We start from the raw sequence: 22,131 nt of genomic DNA on the forward strand, positions 1-22,131 counted from the left end.
TATAATATTATCAGGAGAATGAAACAGGTTTAAAAAGATAATAACAACCTGTCATGCGTTCCGACCACTTCAAAGTTATATAGTATGCTATATTTAGAATGTATTTTTTCATTTTGATGTTAAGTCATATCGGAATTTCATTTATCAACACAAGGTAATTTAAAAAACAAACAAAAAAAATGCTTGTTGTAATTATGATATGACATATAAATCAGATGTTTTGTAATAAATATATGCAATGAATACTTTTGTTGTTCTTACTTATCTGGTTGTAACGAAATACGCTAGTTATATATGCTGTAACATTTTGACGATGTGTCCATGATGTTCTTTAACTTCTATGGGTACTGTCCTTGTTAATCTGACCTGTAAGGGGACTTAATCCGTAAAGTACAAAAATGACTTAATATAGCTAAAGTGCTTGGAATAAATCCTTTATAGATAAATATATTTAGCAAATTAGTTTGCTCTATTCAATTTTATCATAAGGAAGACTGGTTTACTAAGTAGCTACCAGTGGAAACCAAAAATAATATTGCCAAATCGCTAAAGTAAATAACCAAAATAATATAAAAGTGATCTATTATATTGATACCTCCTTTTGTGTGTATCTTAGCAGAAAATGTGTATTCGTGCTAAAAAAAAGAAAGAAGTGAAATATGTGTATCCATGATAGAATAATAGAATAAGGCCATGCTAGTGATCTACTATATTAATACCTCCTTTTGTGTGTATCTTAGCAGGAAATGTGTATTCGTGCTGAAAAAAAGAAAAAAGTGAAATATGTGTTTCCATAATAGAATGAGAAGAATAAGAATAAATTGTGTGAATAATATCAACTAAATTGTGTTTTTGTTGAGTCAATACAGTGCAGGTCCTAAAATAAGAACCATTTTGAAACAATTTAATAAAAATGAATACAAACTATAATAATTAAAAATTAACTGAACATATGATTAAACTATTGTGAAAAAGCTTTTAAATAAATTGTGTGAGTGAAAATTTTTTTTGATGTTGAAAGTTACCTTCGATTGTTATTGTAATTATCCTGTGAATAATTTTATATCTGATTTTTCATTTATACCTATTGGGGCTCCTGTTTGTAATGTGAATATCCAGTACGTTTCACATTTATTTAATTTATCATGTCTATTTCCTCCAGCATTTAATTTAGGAACATGGTCTATGGCCTTAAATGAAAAATATTTATGAGGTTTATCACAATGTAATCTAAAGTGCTTAGCTACTGGTGTCTTTGGCTCCTTATCTGACAAAGATAAAAGGTGCTCCCTTATTCGATCTTTGAGCATACGAGAAGTGCGACCTGTATATTGTTTTTTACATAGTTTACAGGTAATTAAGTATACCACAAAAATTGAATTAAATGTCAGATTGTATTTTAATTTAAATGTTTCACCAGTATGGTTGGATGAAAAAGAGGATTCAACTTCAGCGTATTCGCATTACTTGCATGGATTGGTGCCACATTTAAAAAAAAAAACAATCTTGGTTCTAACCAAGTCCTCTGTACATTATCAATTTTTTTGTCAAAATGTCTCTTTAGACTATTACCAATATTACTCGCTTTTCTAGATACAAATTTTATATTGTTTAAGGTGCTACTGTCAAGAAGTTTATCTTTTTCTAGTATAACTAAGTTTTTTCTTATTACTGAGCAAATTTGTTGGTATTGGCTACTGTATTTAGTTGAAAAAACTATTGTTGATCCTGAAAAGTCAGTTTTTTTTACCTTATCTGCCAGAAGTACATTTCTATCCATGGACAGAACTTCATTTGATATGTTTATTAATATGTTCTTTTTGTAACCTCTGGCTACTAATCTTTGCGTAAGGTCATCAGCCTGTTGTTTGTACTGTGATATATTAGAGCAGTTCCTACGAAGGCGCATATATTGGCCCTTAGGAATCCCTCTTTTTAAGTGTTCAGGGTGATGTGAATTTGCCCTAAGAATGCTATTTCCTGCTATTGGCTTTCGATAAGTTTCAGTCTCTATTTTGTTTGCATGGACTTTAAGCAGAACATCCAAAAAGGCTAATTGGGTCTTAGAACTGCTGTGTGTAAATTTAAGGTTCATGTTATTGTCATTTATGTATTCCAAAAAACGTTGTAATTGTATGTCAGTGCCTTTCCAAATTACCAACAGATCATCTATATACCTAAAATATGCTTTTATGCATGATTTAAATGGATTTGTATCAGTTTAAATTTTAATCAATTCAAAAGAACTTAGGTATAGATTTGCATATGAGGGGGCAAATTTTGCCCTCATTGCTGTTCCACATTTTTGCAAATAATATTGTCCCAAAAACAAAAAATAATTATGGGTTAGAAGGTAACCTACTGTCTCAACGAGAAATTCAATATAATCCAATTCATAATTGGTGTATCTTCTCAGCATTTGATAAAGTGCATAACACCCTTGGTTATGGGGGATACAAGAATACAGAGAAGAGACATCAATAGAAACAAGGATACAATTGTCATCCAATTCAACCTGTTCAAGCATATTCAGGAGATGTTTGGTATCTCTGACATGTCCAGGGGTAGAGCTAACAATAGATTGTAAATGTTCATCTACAAAGGCACCCAATTTCTCCCCTAGTGTGCCAATGCCAGAAATGATGGGCCTGCCAGGGGGAAATTTTGAGTCTTTATGTATTTTAGGTATATGCTTAAAAACTGAGATCTGTGGATGACGAATCCAGCTATTTTGTTTTTCATTGGTCTGGGTCATGTTGCTTAGTTTTGATTGGACCAGGTATGTATTTAACAGGTGAGCAGTTAACCCTTTACTATCCCTGACGAAGTGCTGTACCAGCACGAAACATGTTGGTTGTTTGATATAGAGCTATTGGGCTGACAAGCTTAAAGGCTGTGATATTGTATCTTTACTCTGTGACTGTTCACAGTACTCTTTTTACGGATATCAATAAAGAAACTTTTAAACTCTCAATCTCGACCCATTTCCTGCTGGAACTTTTCCACCTGTGTGGAAGTACTTGGATTGTATTATTTTTTGGCGGTTTGTCCTGGCTTCAAACTGCTTCCAGCAGCTACACAAGCACTCTCTCTCACTGGATGCACTATACAGCGTTTATACTAACGGAGGTATTTCTTACACATCAGTGACTGCTGAAAGTAAATAACTCGGCCCCTACATTCAAGAAGAAGGGTGAGTGAGTGACTTGTTTTTGATGTGTTTGTTTGGACTTCCAATACCAGATTTTGTTGCCACATATATACTTAGTGGGACTTATCTACACTGAATGAAAATCTCAGGGGCTGTGAAGAAATAGGGGTTACAGGAGTTATTGGAACTTTATATTTTTTTGTACACATTTACTACACCTGTTTAGCCTCTGAATAAAAACAGCCATCCTGATTTAAAGACAAGTAAAACACATCATTTATTCCCTTAAGCTTGTATTTGATATAGATACAAGTTATCTTTTGGGATATAGTTCAGTATTTTTTTCATAGGGGGTGTTTTACTTTGGGGGCCTTTTTATTTTTAAAGGGGTATTAGATGAGGTGTAATTGATTTTATTTTTTGTTTTGTTTCATCTGTTTATTGAAAATCATATAACAATACAGACTCTGAGAAGAGAATCAAAACAAAAAGATAAAATTAAAGCAATTTTACATCAAACAGTCAATTATCCCATAGCCTGTGTACAGGGACTTATTACAGATGACAATATCCAAAATAACTCTAATATAACAATGGTACCATTCAAAATCCTGTGCTCACTAGTACAACATTATTTATCTCTTTGTCTACTCCTTCTGAGCTATATCATCTCTGAAAACCGAAGATAGTTCAAGAACTCTTCCAAAAATGTAATTTCCCTCTATGAAGCAACCTATAGTCGTAAAACTGTTTAATGCATCAAGAGAGAACTAGAACAAGCAGGTCGGGACCCTAGGGACTTCTTCTATTATGCTACTCTTCCCCTTATTGTCTGTAATGATTCATCCCATATAAAGCAGATGTCTGCTATGGTGTTTAGTTTTTGTCTTTTTAAATAACCATATTCCTCCAGGGATAGTAGATTTGTAACTTTCAATCTCCATACATGTATGGATGGTATATCTGGCGATTTCCATTTATGTGTAATTAAAGATTTGGCTCCGTTTAATCCTATTTGCAATAGCGTAAGTCTCAGTTTGCAAGTGATATGTGGCTGATCATTGAGTAGGGTTATTTCAGAGTCAATCTGAAACTCTCTGTCAATATTCTCTTAAAATGTTTCTCTATTCCCTCCCACAATGGTTTAACTCTGTTGCATCCCCACCACATATGCAAATAGTCCCCCCTCCTCCCACAACCCCTCCAACATCTATCACTAGCTCCCGGGTATATTGAGTATAGCCTCACCGGAGTAAGATACCAGCGCATCAATACTTTAAAGTTAAGCTCTAGTATTTGTGGAGTTGTGGAGGATTTTTTTGTGTTTTTGATCTTTACCCATTCTGTCTTGCGTTGCTGTCCACTATCCAGTCCCCCTATTAGTTCAGCATTGGTGGGGATGGGAAACAGGGGGGGCCTATTCCCCGTGATGTGTGGCCTTGTCGCAGTTATCCTGTCCCAAGAGTCGAATGTTTGTCTGTATATTTCCAGATGTAGACATTGTGGGGGTCTTAGGTGTTTCGGAGTCCAACATAAAGTTCCCACCCTAGGAACCTGTAAGATATGAGAGTCCATGGCCACCCACACTTTCAATTCCCTTGCTCCATGCCAGTCTAACACCCTCTGTAATGTCACTGCTTCCACGTACACTGATATACAAGGAACCCCCAGCCCTCCAGGTGCTACTGTTCTGAACATAGTTTCCCTATTTATCCTAGGCCTGCTTGTGCCCCAGATGAATGTGTTGATTTGTTTTTGCAATCTAGCTAAAAACCATCTTGGGAGGGTCATAGGAAGCGTTTGTAAAATATATAATATTCTTGGGAGAGTGGTCATTTTGATACTTTGAATCCTCCCCCACCAGGAAATGGGTTTGGTTGCCCAATTTTGTAAATCCCGTTGTGTCACATTTAGTAAGGGAACGTAATTATTTTCAATTAGAATGTTTTTGTTTGGGGATAGTTGATTGCCTAAATATTTCAACGTTTTGGATTGCAACTTAAGTGGGCAAATAGTTGTCAAACTCCTATATATTGGTTGCGATAAGGATATGTTAAGAATGTCTGATTTCTGTAAATTTATCCTAAAATTTGAATAACGCCGAATTCTGTAATTTCTGTCATGATAGCTGGGATCGATTGTAAAGGGGAGGTGACTGTAAAAAAGACATTGTCCGCGTATAAGACAATTTTAAAATCATGTGGGCCTATTGTTATTCCCTGTATATTTGGGTCCGCTCTGACTCGGGCTGCCAATACTTCCATAGTTAGTATAAACAGTGTAGGTGAGAGTGGGCACCCCTGCCTTGTTCCATTGTTAATATTAAATGGGTTGGACAACACACCATTCGCCTTAATTTGAGCTGAAGGGTGTGTATATAAGCTAATTATTCATGTGATTGTTGTGGGTCCTAAACCTATCGCTATTAATGTTTCCTTTAAGAATCTCCAATTTATGCGGTCAAACGCCTTTTCGGCATCAGTCGCTAAAAGGATCGCCGGTATTTTATTCTGTTTGGCGTAGTTCATCCGAGTCACCACCCTGATGGTATTATCCCTTGCCTCTCTCCTTGGAACAAAACCCACCGGATCAGTGTGTATTATATCTTGTATGATATCATTGAGTCTCTTTGATATTATCTTCCCTAAGATTTTTATGTCCGTATTCAGAAGAGAAATTGGGCGATAACTGCTTGGGTCCGTAGGGGTTTTGCCTGATTTCGGTATCACAGCTATATGTGCTAATAACATATTTTTGGGTAAGCTTTTTGTCTCATCGAGTGCGCGAAATAAAGAGAAGAGGTGTGGAACTAATATTTGTTTAAACATCTTGTAATAGGTATTCGTGAAGCCATCTGGCCCAGGGCTTTTCCCAGAGGGAAGCTCCATTATTGCTTTCAAAATTTCTGATTTAGATATAGGGCTGTCTAGTTTATCTATTTGGGTTTGATCTAATTTGGGGAGGTCAGCCTTTTTAATATAATCACTCATTTGTTCTAAGTGTTCTTGAGAAGTGTTAGAGTCTAGGTTATATAGATTGGCATAAAAACTACAAACAGATTATCTATTTCTTTACTATCATAGATAGGTTGATTATCTGAGATGTGGAGTTTATGTATCTGGGAAATTTGAGTTTGAGCTTTCAATAATTTTGCTAAGAAGGGCCCCGATCTGTTGCCCTCATAAAAGTATGTCTTCCTGAGTGAAAGTGCCTTTCTCTGACATTCTTTTGTTAGAATAGCGTTCAGTCCCTGCCTAGCTTTCACTAGATAAGTATATGTTGTCTGATCTGTAGGTCTATTTTTGTGTTGTAATTCTAATCGGTGTATTTGAGTTGTTAATTTGTTTACTTCTGCATTGTAGGTTTTTCTCCTGTAAGCCAAATGTTTAATGCATTCCCCTCTAATCACCGCTTTATGGGCCTCACACAGACAGTCTGGGGTTATCTCCGGAGTGTGGTTAATCTGAATATATTCTATCAATGCCTTCTGGATAGGCTCCTCTGTAGATGGATAATGGAGTAAGGAGTCATCCATTCTCCATATAAATTGTGTAATCGGCTTATCTGGCCAATCCAATTGCATTATAACCGCAGAGTGATCTGACCATACTGTGGGCTGAATATCTGATTCTTTAAGCTGTGCTAGGTATGCCCTATCTAAGTAGAGGTGATCAATGCGTGTATACACCGACCATGGATGGGGGTAGAACATGTAATTCCTCTGAGTTGGGTGTAGGACACGCCATGTGTCCACTATACCTAAACTTTCCATACATTTGAGGACTGCGTTAGGGGGTCTAGAATTGGAAAGGGGGGACCCTGTTGTGGTGTCTAAGTTTGGGTCTATTGTAACATTCATGTCTCCTCCCAAAACCAGAAGCCCCTTCTTGTGTTCCATAACTAGGTCTAGAAGTCGTTTATAGAATTTATGTCTTCTGCTATTAGGAGCGTATACATTTACCAATGTGATTGGTCTATTGTAGAGCAAACCAACTAAAATTAAAATTCTACCCTCAGAGTCAGTGATCTTATCTAGTAATTGAAAATGGAGTCTCCTGTGAAGTAATATTCCCACCCCATTTTTTTTGGTGCTATTAGAGTTAAAGTACCCTGTTGGGAAGTTTTTGGACCTGAGTTTGGTCTGTTTCTCAGCTACAAAATGGGTCTCCTGAAGGAAGATCATGGAGTCCCCATGTTTCGCTAGTGTCCTCAGGGCTATGGAACACTTCGTGGGAGAGTTTAGCCCCTTTACATTCTGTGATACTATTGTAATTGTGGGGTTAGCCTATTCATGTTGTCTAGTAAATGTGCAGTGGTGGTTAAATTGTCTTACCTGATTCGTCCCGAAGGTCCCTTCCCAGAGATAAGGAGCTATGAAGTATGAGTAGGTGAGCAAAGAAGTGGATAAACAATAGACATTCCCGTCCATTGGTACACTATTAAATGTGAGCACAAAAATAAAACATATAGTTAAACATATGCAATGATATATTAACTTAAACTTTACTTTACACTGTCCCATGACGCAGCAAACAACCCAATAAAACATCATAGCTGACCTCTGCACTCATGGACAATCTTGAACTGTGGGGGGTTATAGGCACCATATTAGTGCCAGTCTCTCCAGGTGGGCTAGCTGAAAAATTATGATAACTATATTTAACAACTATATAGGATTATTGTCCCTGCTCTCCAACCTGGTGGGAGCAGATAATGATACTTAATATTTCCTTATGGGTGCCGGTTTCAAAGTTCAAGGTGGGTCCCGTGAGTGTCCAGAGGATTCTATCAGAGGTACAGAAGGCTTTCTCCTCTTATTTGCAGCCATAGTCCACTCTTGACGCTGAGGTCCGGGTGCTGATGTCCTTTGATTGTGCTGAGCTTGTGTTTCTTCTGTAAGTTTAGGAAGAGAAGGAGGTGGGATGTTTAATTGCTTGCAAAATTGATCCTCTTGGTCCTTGTATATGTAGATCTTGTCCTCCTTGGTGATTCTAATTGAAAAGGGGAACCCCCATCTGTAGGGTATACCCAGATCTCTCAGGTGTAGAGTTAAATATCTGGCTTCCTTTCTTTTTGCCAATGTGATAGGGCTTAGGTCCGCATAGATCTGAAGAGAGTCTTCACCGAATATTATTGCTGTTCTTCTCCTAGCCGCCTGTATTATCTTCTCTTTATCTGAATATCTGTGGCAGCGGAGTATTATGTCTCTAGGAGGTGCTGTGGCTAAAGGTTTGGGCCTTAATGCTCTATGTGCTCTGTCCAGACTAACTTTCTCTTCGCCCTTGGTTCCCAGCAAAAATATGAACAGATTTTGGAGATATGAGGGGATCTGAGCAGATTGAATATCTTCAGGCACTCCGCGTATCCGCAGATTTTGGCGGCGGCCTCTATTGTCTAGATCTCCTGTTCTTGTAGTCGTGTAATAGTCAAATTTTGTTGTTGCAATGTAGTAGTCATAGACATAGCTGATTGGGTGTTGTCCTCCATTTGTTCCTCTATTTGCATTACTCTGTTACCCAGATCCACTACATCTTTTTTAATATCTGCCAATCCATCCTTTATTACTTTGCTAACCTGCATCATGAATGAGGAGAAATCCTCTTTAGAGGGCAAAGCTTTTAAGTCCGCTTTGGTGATGCTGTTATTATTGTCGTTATCTCCTGTGGTCTGTAAGGGGATGTATTTTTCAGCAGCTCCATCTGACAAGGTATAATCAGTTTCTCCCAATAAAGTGTTCTCACAGGGTTTGAAAAAACTGTTAAGCTTTCCTCCATTCATGTTTAGTCCTTTAGAATTTTTATCTAAACGATGGGGGCGTTTATTTGCCATTATAAAGTCTTTTATAGTTTTGCAGACTGTTTCCCCCACCAAGCCCTGCACAGAGTTTAATGACGCAGCTAGTCAAGCATTATATGCTTTATTTTCCCACAGCATAAAGTTTGTTTCTTCCAACTTGTGTGAGGCTTAGGCAGTAGCGACTATGTTGTTTAAGTGGACCTGTTTGTTTGTCATATAGTCTCTTTGCTCTCTTTTGCTGCGTATGAACTATTTTGCCCCCACCTTAAACTAAGGCCTTTTGTTGGTTAACTTGTGTCTCTTACCCTGTGTGCGATGTTATGAGTCTTTGATTGGCAATACTCCCCCTCCGGGCCCAGTCCTGTAAATTGTCTCCTGGCTCTCTCAGTGTCTTTTGCCTCTCGGATCGGATTTTTTCCTGATAACCGCGACCCACATGGCTTCCTCTGCGGCCCGCAGCTGTGAAAAATGATCCGTATCAGATTGCCCGTTGTTGCAGAACTTTTGCTCCTCTTTTTATCCGTGAGCTCTCCGGGTGTTTAGCTAGCTGTGGAAGATCCCTGCACCCCTAATTGCTGCAATTCTTAGCTGTTTTTCAGCCCATCTGGAGATCCTGTTACGAAGCTCTAGTCACTTGCGGCCATGTTCTTCTGCGGCCGGCTCCGCCCCCCTAATTGATTTTATTTTTGATAATTTAGTTTATTACTTTTTGTAAGCTTTGTGTTTTTTATTTTTCGTAATTTGGTGTTTATTATTTTTTGTAATTTTAGATTTTTTTTTTTTTTTCGTAGTGTTAGGTTTTTTTTAATTTGTAATTTAGGTTTTTTAATTGGTAGTATTTTTTTATTTTATTAGAATAGTTATGTTAGGTTAATTTATAGTTTAAACTTAGTTTTTTTTTTATTTCACAGGTAAGTTTTTATTTATTTTAAGGTAGTTATATTGTAATTTTAATTTAAAGTTTGGGGGGGGGTTAGGTTTAGGGGTTAATAGTTTAATTTAGTGTTTTGCGATGGGGCTGGCGGTTTAGGGGTTAATAGGTTTATTTAGTGGGGCGATGTGGGAGGCCGGAGGTTTAGGGGTTAATAGCTTTATTATAGTGTCTGCGATGTCGGGGAGCGGCGGCGGATTAGGGGTTAATAGCTTTATTATAGTGTCGGAGATGTTGGGGAACGGCGGAATAGGGGTTAATAACTTTATTATAGTGGTGGCAATGTCAGGGGTGGCAGATTAGGGGTGTTTAAACTTGGGGTTTATGTTAGGGTGTTAGGTTTAAACTGAACTTTTTTTCCCCCATAGACATCAATGGGGCTGCGTTACAGAGATTTTTCATTCTGCAATCGCAGGTGTTTTTTTTCTAACACTCTTTCCCCATTGATGTCTATAGGGGAAAGCATGCATGAGCACGTCAAAGCAGCTCTTGGATTTTGTGCGATTTGGAGCTTAACGCCACTATTTTGCACGCACAAGGAGGCTTTTCAGTAACTCGAAATGTCAGCGCTATGGAGAGTGAAATAACTCAACTTTTTTGGCGTTAGTTTCGCACCCTATTTAGCGAAAAACTTGTAATCTACCCGTTTATTAACTTACAATGTAGCCACCAATCAGGAAGTTCTACCCTGGTGCTGAACCAAAAATGGTCTGGCTCCTAAGCTTACATTCCTTTTTTTCCAAATAAAGATACCAAGAGAACAAAGAAAAATTGATAATAGGAGTAAATTAGAAAGTGGCCTAAAATTGCATGCTCTATCCGAATCATTGAAGAAAAAATCCCTTTAACTTACTAAGAAAAGGGGAGTAACCTGGAAGTCCCAGAGAGATAAGAGATATCTCTCAAAGAAACAAATGAAGCTCTCTGGGATACAAAATTTCCCATGAGAGAGAGAAGGTACCTAGAGAACACCTGGGGCTGATATAAAGGCTCTGTTTGCATCAATTCCAAATTGAACTGAAATGTTTTCACTACAATTTAACTTGCTTTTGTCATCATGCAGTGCTATATAGCACTGGGCTTGTCTCTCCTTCACATACAGGAATGAAAGAGATCTTGCAGTGCTAGAGAGTTCTGCCCTTTCATTGAGTTCAGCCCCTGTGAAATTTGAACTTCAATTTCTCTCCAAGATGGAGAACCGTTGAATATCAGGAACTCAGTATTGTCTTTAGTGTGTAGACAAAGATTCAATTAGGCCTTTGTGTATAGAGATAAATATACAATAATAATGTCTTCTCTTCCTGCAAGCTTGGTTCATTTCATATACAAAAATAAATCTAAAGGAACAGCATCTCGTACATTTTATATTTTGCAGTTGGATGTAATACATTAGGGGTACACAATTTTATAGTACACTGTTCCTTTAATAAATGTACCCAGGTACCCTTGTTAGTACTAATATCCTCTGCCTGCTCTCTGCAATATTCTGCTCAGAGATATAGTGTTAATGGGATTGGATTCTGTTTTACTCTAAAAGATATGAAGCAGATTTTTTTTTCATTAAGTAGCCCTGCTATTTTGTTTTGCTGAACCAGCACAAGCCGATAATGAAATGAACGGATTTGCAGAACATTTGATTTTTTTTTTCTAAGTTACTTTTCTACTTTCTCTCCTGAATATAACTGTTTAAAAAAATAAATGTAGTATAGAGATGTGTTTTTTTTCCAAACACAGTTAAAAAATAAGATAAAAAACCTAACTATCAAAATGTAATATTGTGAGGGGGGATTTCTGTTTTAAATGTAAGCATTTTTGATATATACTTCCATTAGTAGAAATACTTCTAGTAAAAGTTATTGCTTCTTTTTATCAGCATACACACATATGATGTGAGTGCCTGTGCACATACACACACACATATACAGTATATATATATACACACACATATACAGTATATAGTTAGCGCTGCGGAATCTGTTGGCGCTCTACAAATAACCGATAATAATAATAATAATATATATATATATATATATATATATATATATATATATATATATAGTAGGAACATGAAGAGTGCGGGTAGGATGCTCAAGTCAGACTCTTACCACGGCGTTCTTCTGCGCTGCCACATGTCCAGCTTGATAGCCAATGCGGGTGCACGTAGGGATTACGCCTCTGTCCTGACACTTACCACACTGAAGAAAACAAGAAAACTCCTCGGCACTCCAAAGGTAGGATAAGTAAAAACAGTCCTTTATTTGGTTAGCATGGTAAAAACATAGACCACATACAGCAGCTTGATAAAATCATGTATAGAACAGGAAAACAGGGGGAACATCACCCTCCTGTGATATCATACGCGTTTCATGCCTCTGGGGCACTTGTTCACTGATAGTATATATATATATATATATAAATAAATATATATATATAAATAAATATATATATATATATATACACACACACATTTTAATAAAATTGATAGTAAACATTGTCTGAGATGCTACATATTTCTGTACTATGTGCAGAGTTAAGTAATATAAGGATAGCTTTCCTCTTAAAAAAGATACTTTAAAATTCAGTATTTGACAGTTAAACTTTTACTTACCTGGTAGGCACAGCCAACCTCTTCAGCGCAGTAGTTTTGTTTTTAACAGATGCGTCTCAGACTCGCCGTCTAATCACAGCGCACCTGATAGGCCAATCAACTAAATGTAGTGCACTCCCACGCTAGATAAAGCAGCCGACACCTGGCAACTAGAAAAAAATACACTTTATTTGTACTCATATTTTATATGCAGGAAGCTGATTCAGGTACAATATGCATCCATACATTTGATATAAATGCTGCATACTTTTATCGTGTTTCTATGTGAATAAGCTTGAAAATAAGTGGATGGTTTCAAGAGTATGGACGTGATGTGTAATCAAATCCACATGAAAATCCACTGCGTATCTTTTTGAATAAAGCCCATACTTTGCTTGTTACAAAAATAGAAACTTTTGGTTAATATTTATAATGTTTTGTATTGACTGCATGAAACCAATAATTATTGCTTTCTGACATCTGTAATGGGATATAAATTGAGCGACCTGGAAAAAAACCTCTGTAAGATGTAAACATAGGATCATTATTTTGTGAGATAATTACTCTCATCATTAAAGAGACAGTAAAGTCAAATATAAACTTTAATGATTCAGATAGTGCATGTGATTTTAAACAACTTTCCAGTTTACTTCTATAATCAAATTTGCTGTGTTTTCTTGATATCCTTTGTTAGGAGTAAAGTTAGGTTGGCTGATAGGAACTCAAGAGGGTTCACCTGTCTTTAGCAGTCTATGGCAGCAGTGTTTGGGGCCTATCTATCAAGCTCCGAAAGGAGCTTGACGGCCCGTGTTTCTGGCGAGTCTTCAGACTCGCCAGAAACAGCAGTTATGAAGCAGCGGTCACAAAGTCCGCTGCTCCATAACCCTGTCCGCCTGCTCTGAGCAACAATTCAACCCGGGTTGATTGACACCCCCTGCTGGTGGCCCATTGGCCGCGAGTCTGCAGGGGGCAGCGTTGCATCAGCAGCTCTTGTGAGCTGCTGGTGCAATGTTAAATGCAGAGAGCGTATTGCTCTCCGCATTCAGCGATGTCTTGCGGACCTGATCCGCACTGTCGGATCAGGTCCGCAAGACCTTTCTTAAATATGCCTCTTTGTATCTATGTATAATAACATTGCTGCCAGATGGCTAAAGACACGTGCACACTCCTAAACTCACCTAGGATTACTCTTTAATTAAGGATATCAAGAGAACTAAGTAAAATTGCTAACAAAAGTAATTTGGAAAGTTGTTTAATATGTCAAATGCTATCCAGTTTAATTTTGTGTTTACTGAGCCTTTAATCTTGTACCCCACCCTCAAATGCAGTGCCCCAAATACTCTCATTTTAAATTAAAAATTAAAAAAAACAGGCACTTCTCTCCCATACTGTCAGACTTCTATATAAATAATATTAATCGAATATCTAGAAGGGACATTGTTCATAATTATTATAGGAACCTGAAAAACATTTTAAATAAAAGAAAAGAATAGGTCTTTTGACTTTATATTTTTCTACTGTAAAGTTTGGTAGAGGAGGGATAATGGTCTCGGACTGTTTCTCAGTGTTTGGTCTAGGCCCCTGAATTTCAGTTAAGGGTCAGCTTAAAGGGACATTGTAAATTAGATTTTTCTTTGCATAAGTGTTTTGTAGAGGATCCATTTATATATCCCATATTTTGTAAGAATGTTATGTTTTGGTTATTTTTTAATACAATTGTGCTGACTCCTAACCAAGCCCCAAAGTGTCAGATGTATGCGCTCATTTACAGTCTACTGCCGACTTCTGTTTGTCTAATCTGTCTTTTCATATGCAGAGAAGAGGGGAGGGGGAGAGTGTCTGCTCCCAGCCCCTTTTACTGGGTGTCCCATGTAACCTCATGAACAGTGCTAAACTTCACGCTTCTAATTAAGGGCCCCATTACATATGCAGCGTCGGTTTTTGCGTGGATTTGGTATCCTATATACAGCGCCGCATATAAATGCGGCACGTATATTTTACCCGTCGCCCACAATTTTTACTCCCATAGGCTAACATGGGACGCGTCACAAATCGGTATCCAATATCCAGCGCAAGGACTTACGTGGCGAAAATTGAGAAATCTTACTCCATTTTTACCTCACCATAAAAGGCAGCCGTATGGTAGCACCGTAACTCCCGAAAATGCCTGCAAAAATAAACTAATACCTAACGCATGCGCAATGTCTATCTATCTGTCAACCGCAATCCCCCACCGCAATAAGTAATAAAGTGTATTAACCCCTATATCCGCCATAAAACCCACACCGCAAGTAATAACTAAATTATTAACTCCTAAATCCGCCAACCCCAACATCGCAAACTACCTATTAAAACTATCAACCCCTAATCCGCCATTAACCCACAACGCAATAAACCTATTAAAACTATTAACCCCTAAACCGCCATTAACCTACAACGCAGTAAACCTATTAAAACTATTAACCCCTAAACCGCCAAAGCCCACAGCACAATAAACCTAACCTAACCCCCCTAACCTAACATCCCTAACCTAACACCCCCTAAATGAACCCAAATTAACTAATTTACAAAATAATAAAGTTACTATTAAATTAAAAAAACCAACACTACTTTAAAAATACAAATAAACTAAGTATAAATTAAAGGGACAGTCTAATCAAAATTTTGGAGTAGACTGTCCCTTTTTAGATACAATTACAGAAAATAAAAAAATCTAAGATTACGGAAAATAAAAAAGAAAATGACCAAATTTTTAAAAATAATGCCTAATCCCTATGAAAATAAAAAAGCCCCCCCCCCAAATAAAAACACTCTAATAAACTAAAGCAGACTTTAAAAGGGCTTTTTGCAGGCATCGCCCCAAGAAAATCAGCTCTTTTACAACAAAATACACAAAGCCCCCCCTAACAGTAAAACCCCCCATCCACCAAACCCCCCCAAATAAAATAACCTAACACTAAAAACCCTAAACTACCCATTGTCCTGAAAAGTGCATTTATTGGGCATTGCCCTTAAAAGGGCATTTAGCTCTTTTACTATCTAAATAAAAAATAAAAAAAAAAAACCTTAAAAACCTAAGCCTCGGGTTGCTACTCACCGTTCCTGAAGTCCGGCGGAGAAGGTCCTGTTCCAGGCGGTAAAGTCTTCTTCCAAGCTCGACCTCTTCTTTCTTCTTCCTGGAACATCCTTCGCGGAGCTGAAGACTGAAGACCGCGGAGCTGAAGACTGAAGACTGAAGACTGGAGAGCTGAAGACCGGCAACCCTGGAACTGAAGGCCGGCGACCGCGGAGCCATGGAGTATGGAGGATCCTCTTCATACGATCTTCGCCGCACACTGGATAGAGAATTCAAGGGACGCAATTAAAAATGGCATCGCTTAAATTCCTATTGGCTGATTTGATTCTTCAAATTCAAATCAGCCAATGGGATGAGAGCTACTGAAATTCTATTGGCTGATTTGAATAGCCAATAGAATTTTAGTAGCTCTCATCCTATTGGCTGATTTGAACAGCCAATAGGATTTGAGTAGCTTTCATTCTATTGTCTGATTTGAATTTGAAGGATCAAATCAGCCAATAGCAATTCAAGGGATGCCATTTTTAATCGCGTCCCTTGAATTCTCTATCCAGTGTGCGGCAAAGATCATACGAAGAGGATCCTCCATGCTCCATGGCTCCTCGGTCGCCAGTCTTCAGCTACTCTGTCTTCAGTCTTCAGCTCTGCGGTCTTCAGTCTTCAGCTCCGCTCCGAGAAGGATGTTCCAGGAAGAAGAAAGAAGAGGTCGCCGCTTGGAAGAAGACTGACCTTGCGCTCCCCCACCTTCCGTTTGAGGAAGCTCAATAGGGTTTAGGTCTGTTGACATGCTTGGCCAGTCCATCACCTTTACCCTCAGCTTTAGTGGTCATCTTGGAGGTGTGTTTGGGGTCCTTATCTGCGGCCCAGTCTCTGAAGGGAGGGGATCATGCTTTGCTTCAGTATGTCACAGTACATGTTAGCATTCATGGTTCCCTTTAATGAACTGGAGCTCCCCAGTGCCGGCAGCACTCATGCAGGACCAGACAATGACACTCCCACCACCATGCTTGACTGTAGGCAAGACACACTTGTCTTTGTACTCCTCACCTAGTTGCTGCCCCACACGCTTGACACCATCTGAACCAAATAAGTTTATCTTGGTCTCATCAGACCATAAAACATGGTTCCAGTAATCGATGTCCTTAGTCTACTTGTCTTCAGCAAACTGTTTGTGGCTTTCTTGTGCATCAAGAGGTTTCCTTCTGGGACGACAGCCATGCAGACCAATTTGATGCAGTGTGCGGCATATGGTCTGAGCACTGACAGGCTAACCCCCACCCCTTCAACCTCTGCAGTAATGCTGGCACCACTCATACGTCTATTTACCAAAGACAACCTCTGGATATGACGCTGAGCACGTCCACTCAACTTGTTTGGTTGACCATGGCGAGGCCTGTTCAGAGTGGAACCTGTCCTGTGAAACCGCTGTATAGTCTTGCCCACCGTGCTGCAGCTCAGTTTCAGGGTCTTGGCAATCTTCTTATAGCCTAGGCCATCTTTAAATAGAGCAACAATTCTTTTTTTAGATCTTCAGAGAGTTCTTTGCATTAGGTGCCATGTTGAACTTCCAGTGACCAGTATGAGTTCAGCTGATTTTCAACATTACAAATTTATCTTAAACTCCTACTACTCTGCCCTTAATTTCCATAAGCAACACTACTTCTCTACTCTTATCTCTAATCTTTCTTCAAACCCAAAACGTTTGTTCTCCACTTTCAATACTCTTCTCCGCCCTCCCCCACCTCCTAATACAACTTCTCTGTCAGCTCAAGACTTTGCCAACCACTTCAATAACAAAATCGACTCCATCAGAAATGAAATCAGCTCTCAACATAATTCCATTCTCTCATCCCCTCAAATGCTCTCAATCAACCACAACCCACATAACCTTAAACTTAGCTCATTCTCCTCTGTTACTGAGGAAGAAGTTTCGGCACTTATACTGCGCTCTCACCTCACTACCTGTCCCCTTGACCCTATCCCCTCACAGCTACTCCCCTCCCTCTGGTCACACCTATCCTCAAAAAACCTGCCCTTGATCCTACCTCCCCATCCAACTAACACCCTATTTCCCTCCTCCCTCTTGCATCAAAGCTTCTCGAAAAACTAGCTTATGCACACCTATCCCATTTCCTTACAATAAACTCCCTTCTTGACCCATTGCAATCTGGATTTCGTCCCCATCACTCCACAGAGACAGCAATTGTTAAGGTTCCCAACAACCTACTTACAACAAAATCAAAAGGCAACTTCTCTCTGCTTATCCTCCTTGGTCTGTCCCCAGCCTTTGACACTGTTGACCACCCTCTTTTGCTCCAAACCCTCTCTAATCCTTCGGCATCTGTGACACAGCCCTCTCGTGGCTCTCTTCCTACCTGTCAAACCGTACCTTTAGTCTAGCCTTCTCTGTGGCCTCCTCTGCCCCGTCACCACTTTCTGTCGGAGTACCACAAGGCTCTGTCCTCAGTCCCCTTCTCTTCTCAATCTACACGTCATCACTAGGTTCCCTAATAAAGTCCCACGGTTTACAATATCATTTGTATGCCGACGACATCCAAATCTACTTCTCTGCACCAGACCTATCTCCTTCCTTGCTAACCTGTGTCACTAACTGTCTCTCTCACATCTCTAACTGGATGTCCTCTCACTACCTCAAGCTAAATCTCTCCAAAACTGAGCTCCTTATTTTCCCCCTTCTAAACTCTCCACCCCCAATCTCTCTATAACTGTCGACAACTCCATCATTACCCCTACCCCGCATGCCCGATGTCTCGTGGTCACATTTGACTCAGATCTTTCTTTCACTCCTCATATTCAGTCATTGGCTAAAGCCTGCCACTTCCACCTTAAAAACATCTCTAAAATTAGACACTTCCTTACACAAGACACAACTAAGATTTTAATCCACTCTCTCATTCTTTCCCGCCTCGATTACTGCAACTCTGTCCTCTCTGGTCTCCCCACCTGCCACCTAGCTCCTTTACAATCCATAATGAATGCCTCTGCCAGACTCATCTTCCTTACACGTCGCTCTTCATCTGCTGCACCTCTCTGCCAATCACTTCACTGGCTTCCTCTTGCCTCTAGGATCAAACACAAAATTCTCATTCTGACATACAAAGCCCTCAACTGCACTGCCCCCCTATATCTCAGACCTTGTCTCCAGATACTCTCCCTACCGTCCCCTTCGATCTGCTCACGACCTCCTACTCTCCTCCTCTCTTGTCACCTCATCACACTCCCGTCTACAGGACTTCTCCAGACTGGCTCCCATCTTGTGGAACTCTCTGCCTCGCTCCACAAGACTCTCTTCTAGTTTTAAAAGCTTCAAGTGCTCCCTAAAGACTCTACTGTTCAGGGATGCATACAACCTACGCTAACCTTTCTTTATACCAGTTCCTCTCCTCCATTGCTATCCCCTGAACCCCCTTAGCATGTAAGACTAAAAGTCCAGCTGTTTGTAGATCACCTTCTTAAAAGCTGACTACAACAGTGCAACTCTTGGCAGGGCCCTCTACCCATTTGATCCCTATAATTGTTTTGTTGTACTCCGCCTTTGTTTATAGCGCTGGTGAATCTGTTGGCACTCTACAAATAACCGATAATAATAAAATAAAAAGAGAGTGTGAGAGCGAGAACACCAAATTTAACACACCTGCTCCCCATTCACACTTGAGACCTTGTAACACTAACGAGTCACATGACACCGGGGAGGGAAAATGGCTAACTGGGCCCAATTTGGACATTTCCACTTAGGGGTGTACTCACTTTTGTTGCCAACGGTTTAGACATTAATGGCTGTGTGTTGAGTTATTTTGAAGGGACAGCAAATTTACAGTGTTTACACAGGCTGTACACTCACTACTTTACATTGTAGCAAAGTGTAATTTCTTCAGTGTTGTCACATGAAAAGATATAATAAAATATTTACAAAAATGTGAGGGGTGTTCTCACTTTTGTGAGATACTGTATGTATATATATATATATATCTATATATATATATATATATATATATATATATATAAGCAGCAGCAACACCCAGCCAGTGACATCACAAATTGGAGGTGGACACACAGAGTCAGTGTGTTTTGGAAAAAGCCGGTCCTGGCATAAGGGGTAAGAAGACCTTCATATTCACATATACCAAGTCAACATTTATACCGGTAACATTTATTCAGGGATCCCTGATATAGGCTCAGTTGAATGTGTTTTTTATTGCCCTAATAAATATTGATTTGATTTATCTCAATATGAGTGTGATGTATACGCTGATTTGTTCTTAAAGGGATGGTGTCTGTACTTTTGTATTTAATTGGCTTAATAGGGGGTTGCTGGATTAGGTTTACTGTTAGTGCTCTCTTTGATCAATATATATATATATATATATATATATATATATATATATATATATATACACACAGTATAAATATATATATTTATATATGACATCACTAACTCATGGACAAGTTCTTAAGTATATTATGTTGGATATTATAATTTGTTATGTTTTTTTTGTTTGTTTTTTACAGAAAATATGTTTTCATAATTTGTTCTTGGCATTGTGGTTCTGGTTTCTAATTTTTTATTTTCTTATATTTTTCAGGTTCTTCAGAAGTTAGGGAAAGCAGATGAAACAAAAGATGAACAATTTGAAGAATATGTGCAGAATTTCAAAAGACAAGAGGTAAGGTCTTCATTTACTGCTTTATGTAATGTATTCTTAATTTTCAAATGACTTGTTTTCAGTTTAAAATATGCCAATTTTTCCATAATTCCCCACTAAACCCTTTAGGATTTTTGATGCAGATAAATTTTGTGATTATTTTTTTTTAAGAGAAAAGAAAATTACAGTAATATTTTCCAAGCCCTTTCTTAGATCCCTGGCCCAAAGGATCTACATGAATGTATATCTATCTATCTATCTATCTATCTATCTATCTATCTATCTATCTATCTATGGGTTGAAAAACATACTTGTCCCCTCATCCAGGACGAGTAGGAAATGTGAGTAGGCAATTTAGAGATGGCAGTAGCCTGCAAACGTGATTTTTTTTTAAAAAAATGCAAGTAAAACTTTTACCTCAAAATATTTTACCCACACGTAGGCTGATGTCTTGTACAGTGCACAGGCCTCTATAGACAGATGAGGTTGGAGGTGGGTGGAGCAGTGTGACTATACAGTGTGTAGGAGCTGCATTGCCTCATAGTTACTCCAGCTGCCCTGCAGTGAACATTTAATGGAGGCAGCATGTGAAACAGGTGAGCTGACTGCCTCTGGACTTCTGTTTTTTTCTGGCTGAGAAGAGACAGCAGTTACAGCTGCTTTTCTGCAGTGGTTGGACTACTAAACAAGCAGGAATGTGGTGTATGCATGCTTGTGCAACAATGGCACATTGATGTAAAGAAAGGTTTTGGAGAAATGTAAAATTATACTGTGGAATCAAAAGTTACTTATAGTCTTAGCTCAGCTATGGTGCAGTTTCATTCTCTGGTTTGTGACAGCGATCCAAGATCAAATGTATGTTAAAGCAATCTGTTCTATTTTGGGATTCATCTTTACTGTTATTTTAAATATTGATATTGTCTTTGGTGTTTTGAGATGGATGTTTTATGTTCATTTAGCCTTAAGCAAGAATACTATATGTTGTTCTCTCTGTACATCTACTATGCTTTAATAATATAGTTAAGGTTATGTATGATGCCAAGTATCTTTACAAATAATATATTTGCAATTTTGACCATTACTGGTTATCATTATATATATATATAAACATGAAAAAAGCCTATTTATACAATATTCATATTTAATAAAGGTTTTAACTATGCATTTTAATGTATTTAATATTTCACATTCCAATAAGTATTTATAAATATATATTTCTATATATATATATCTGTATATATCTAAACCTAAATATAATCATGTATATATACACTCACTGGCCACTTTATTAGGTACACCTTGCTAGTACCAGGTTAGACCCCCTCTTGCCGTCAGAACTGCCTTAATTCTTCGTTGCATAGATTCAACAAGGTGTTGGAAACATTCCTCAGAGATTTTGGTTGATATTGACATGATAGCATCACACAGTTGCTGCAGATTTGTTGACTGCACATCCATAATGCAAATCTCTTATTCCACCACATCCCAAAGGTGCTCTATTGAATTGAGATCTGGTGACTGTGGAGGCCATTGGAGTACAGTGAACTCAATGTCATGTTCAAGAAACCAGTTTGAGATGATTTGAGCTTTGTGACCTGGTGCTTTATCCTGCTAGATGTAGCCATCAGAAGATGGGTACACTGTAGTCATAAAAGACAAACGTAAATCAGCGCTAATTCACTAACGGATCTCCCCAACAACATATAGATAAAAAATAAACAAATAGAACAGTTTGTACAATGAGTTAAAACGTTTGTACAGTGAGTTAAAATTAGGCAATAAGTATGAATAACTCAATATAAGTAACTCAGTATAAAACCAGGATTAACAGATAAACAAAATACATTATACTTTTTCTTAATTGTAAATGGTTTCAATAGATAAGTACCTTCTATTGAATAAAACCCAGTCCAGTGTGGTGCCACA

At 38.3% G+C, this 22,131-nt stretch overlaps 1 protein-coding gene across 1 annotated transcript in view; it reads left to right on the forward strand.

Moving 5' to 3' along the window:
• Window positions 1–22,131, forward strand: part of AMPH (amphiphysin) — a 519,511-nt gene that overhangs the window by 185,837 nt on the left and 311,543 nt on the right. Inside the window, exon 2 of the mRNA XM_053714425.1 lies at window positions 20,146–20,226. Coding sequence (XP_053570400.1) covers window positions 20,146–20,226 — 81 coding nt within the window. The remainder of the gene's footprint in view (window positions 1–20,145; window positions 20,227–22,131) is intronic.

Source organism: Bombina bombina, chromosome 5, assembly GCF_027579735.1.
Source record: "Bombina bombina isolate aBomBom1 chromosome 5, aBomBom1.pri, whole genome shotgun sequence".
Taxonomy (NCBI): Eukaryota; Metazoa; Chordata; class Amphibia; order Anura; family Bombinatoridae; genus Bombina; species Bombina bombina.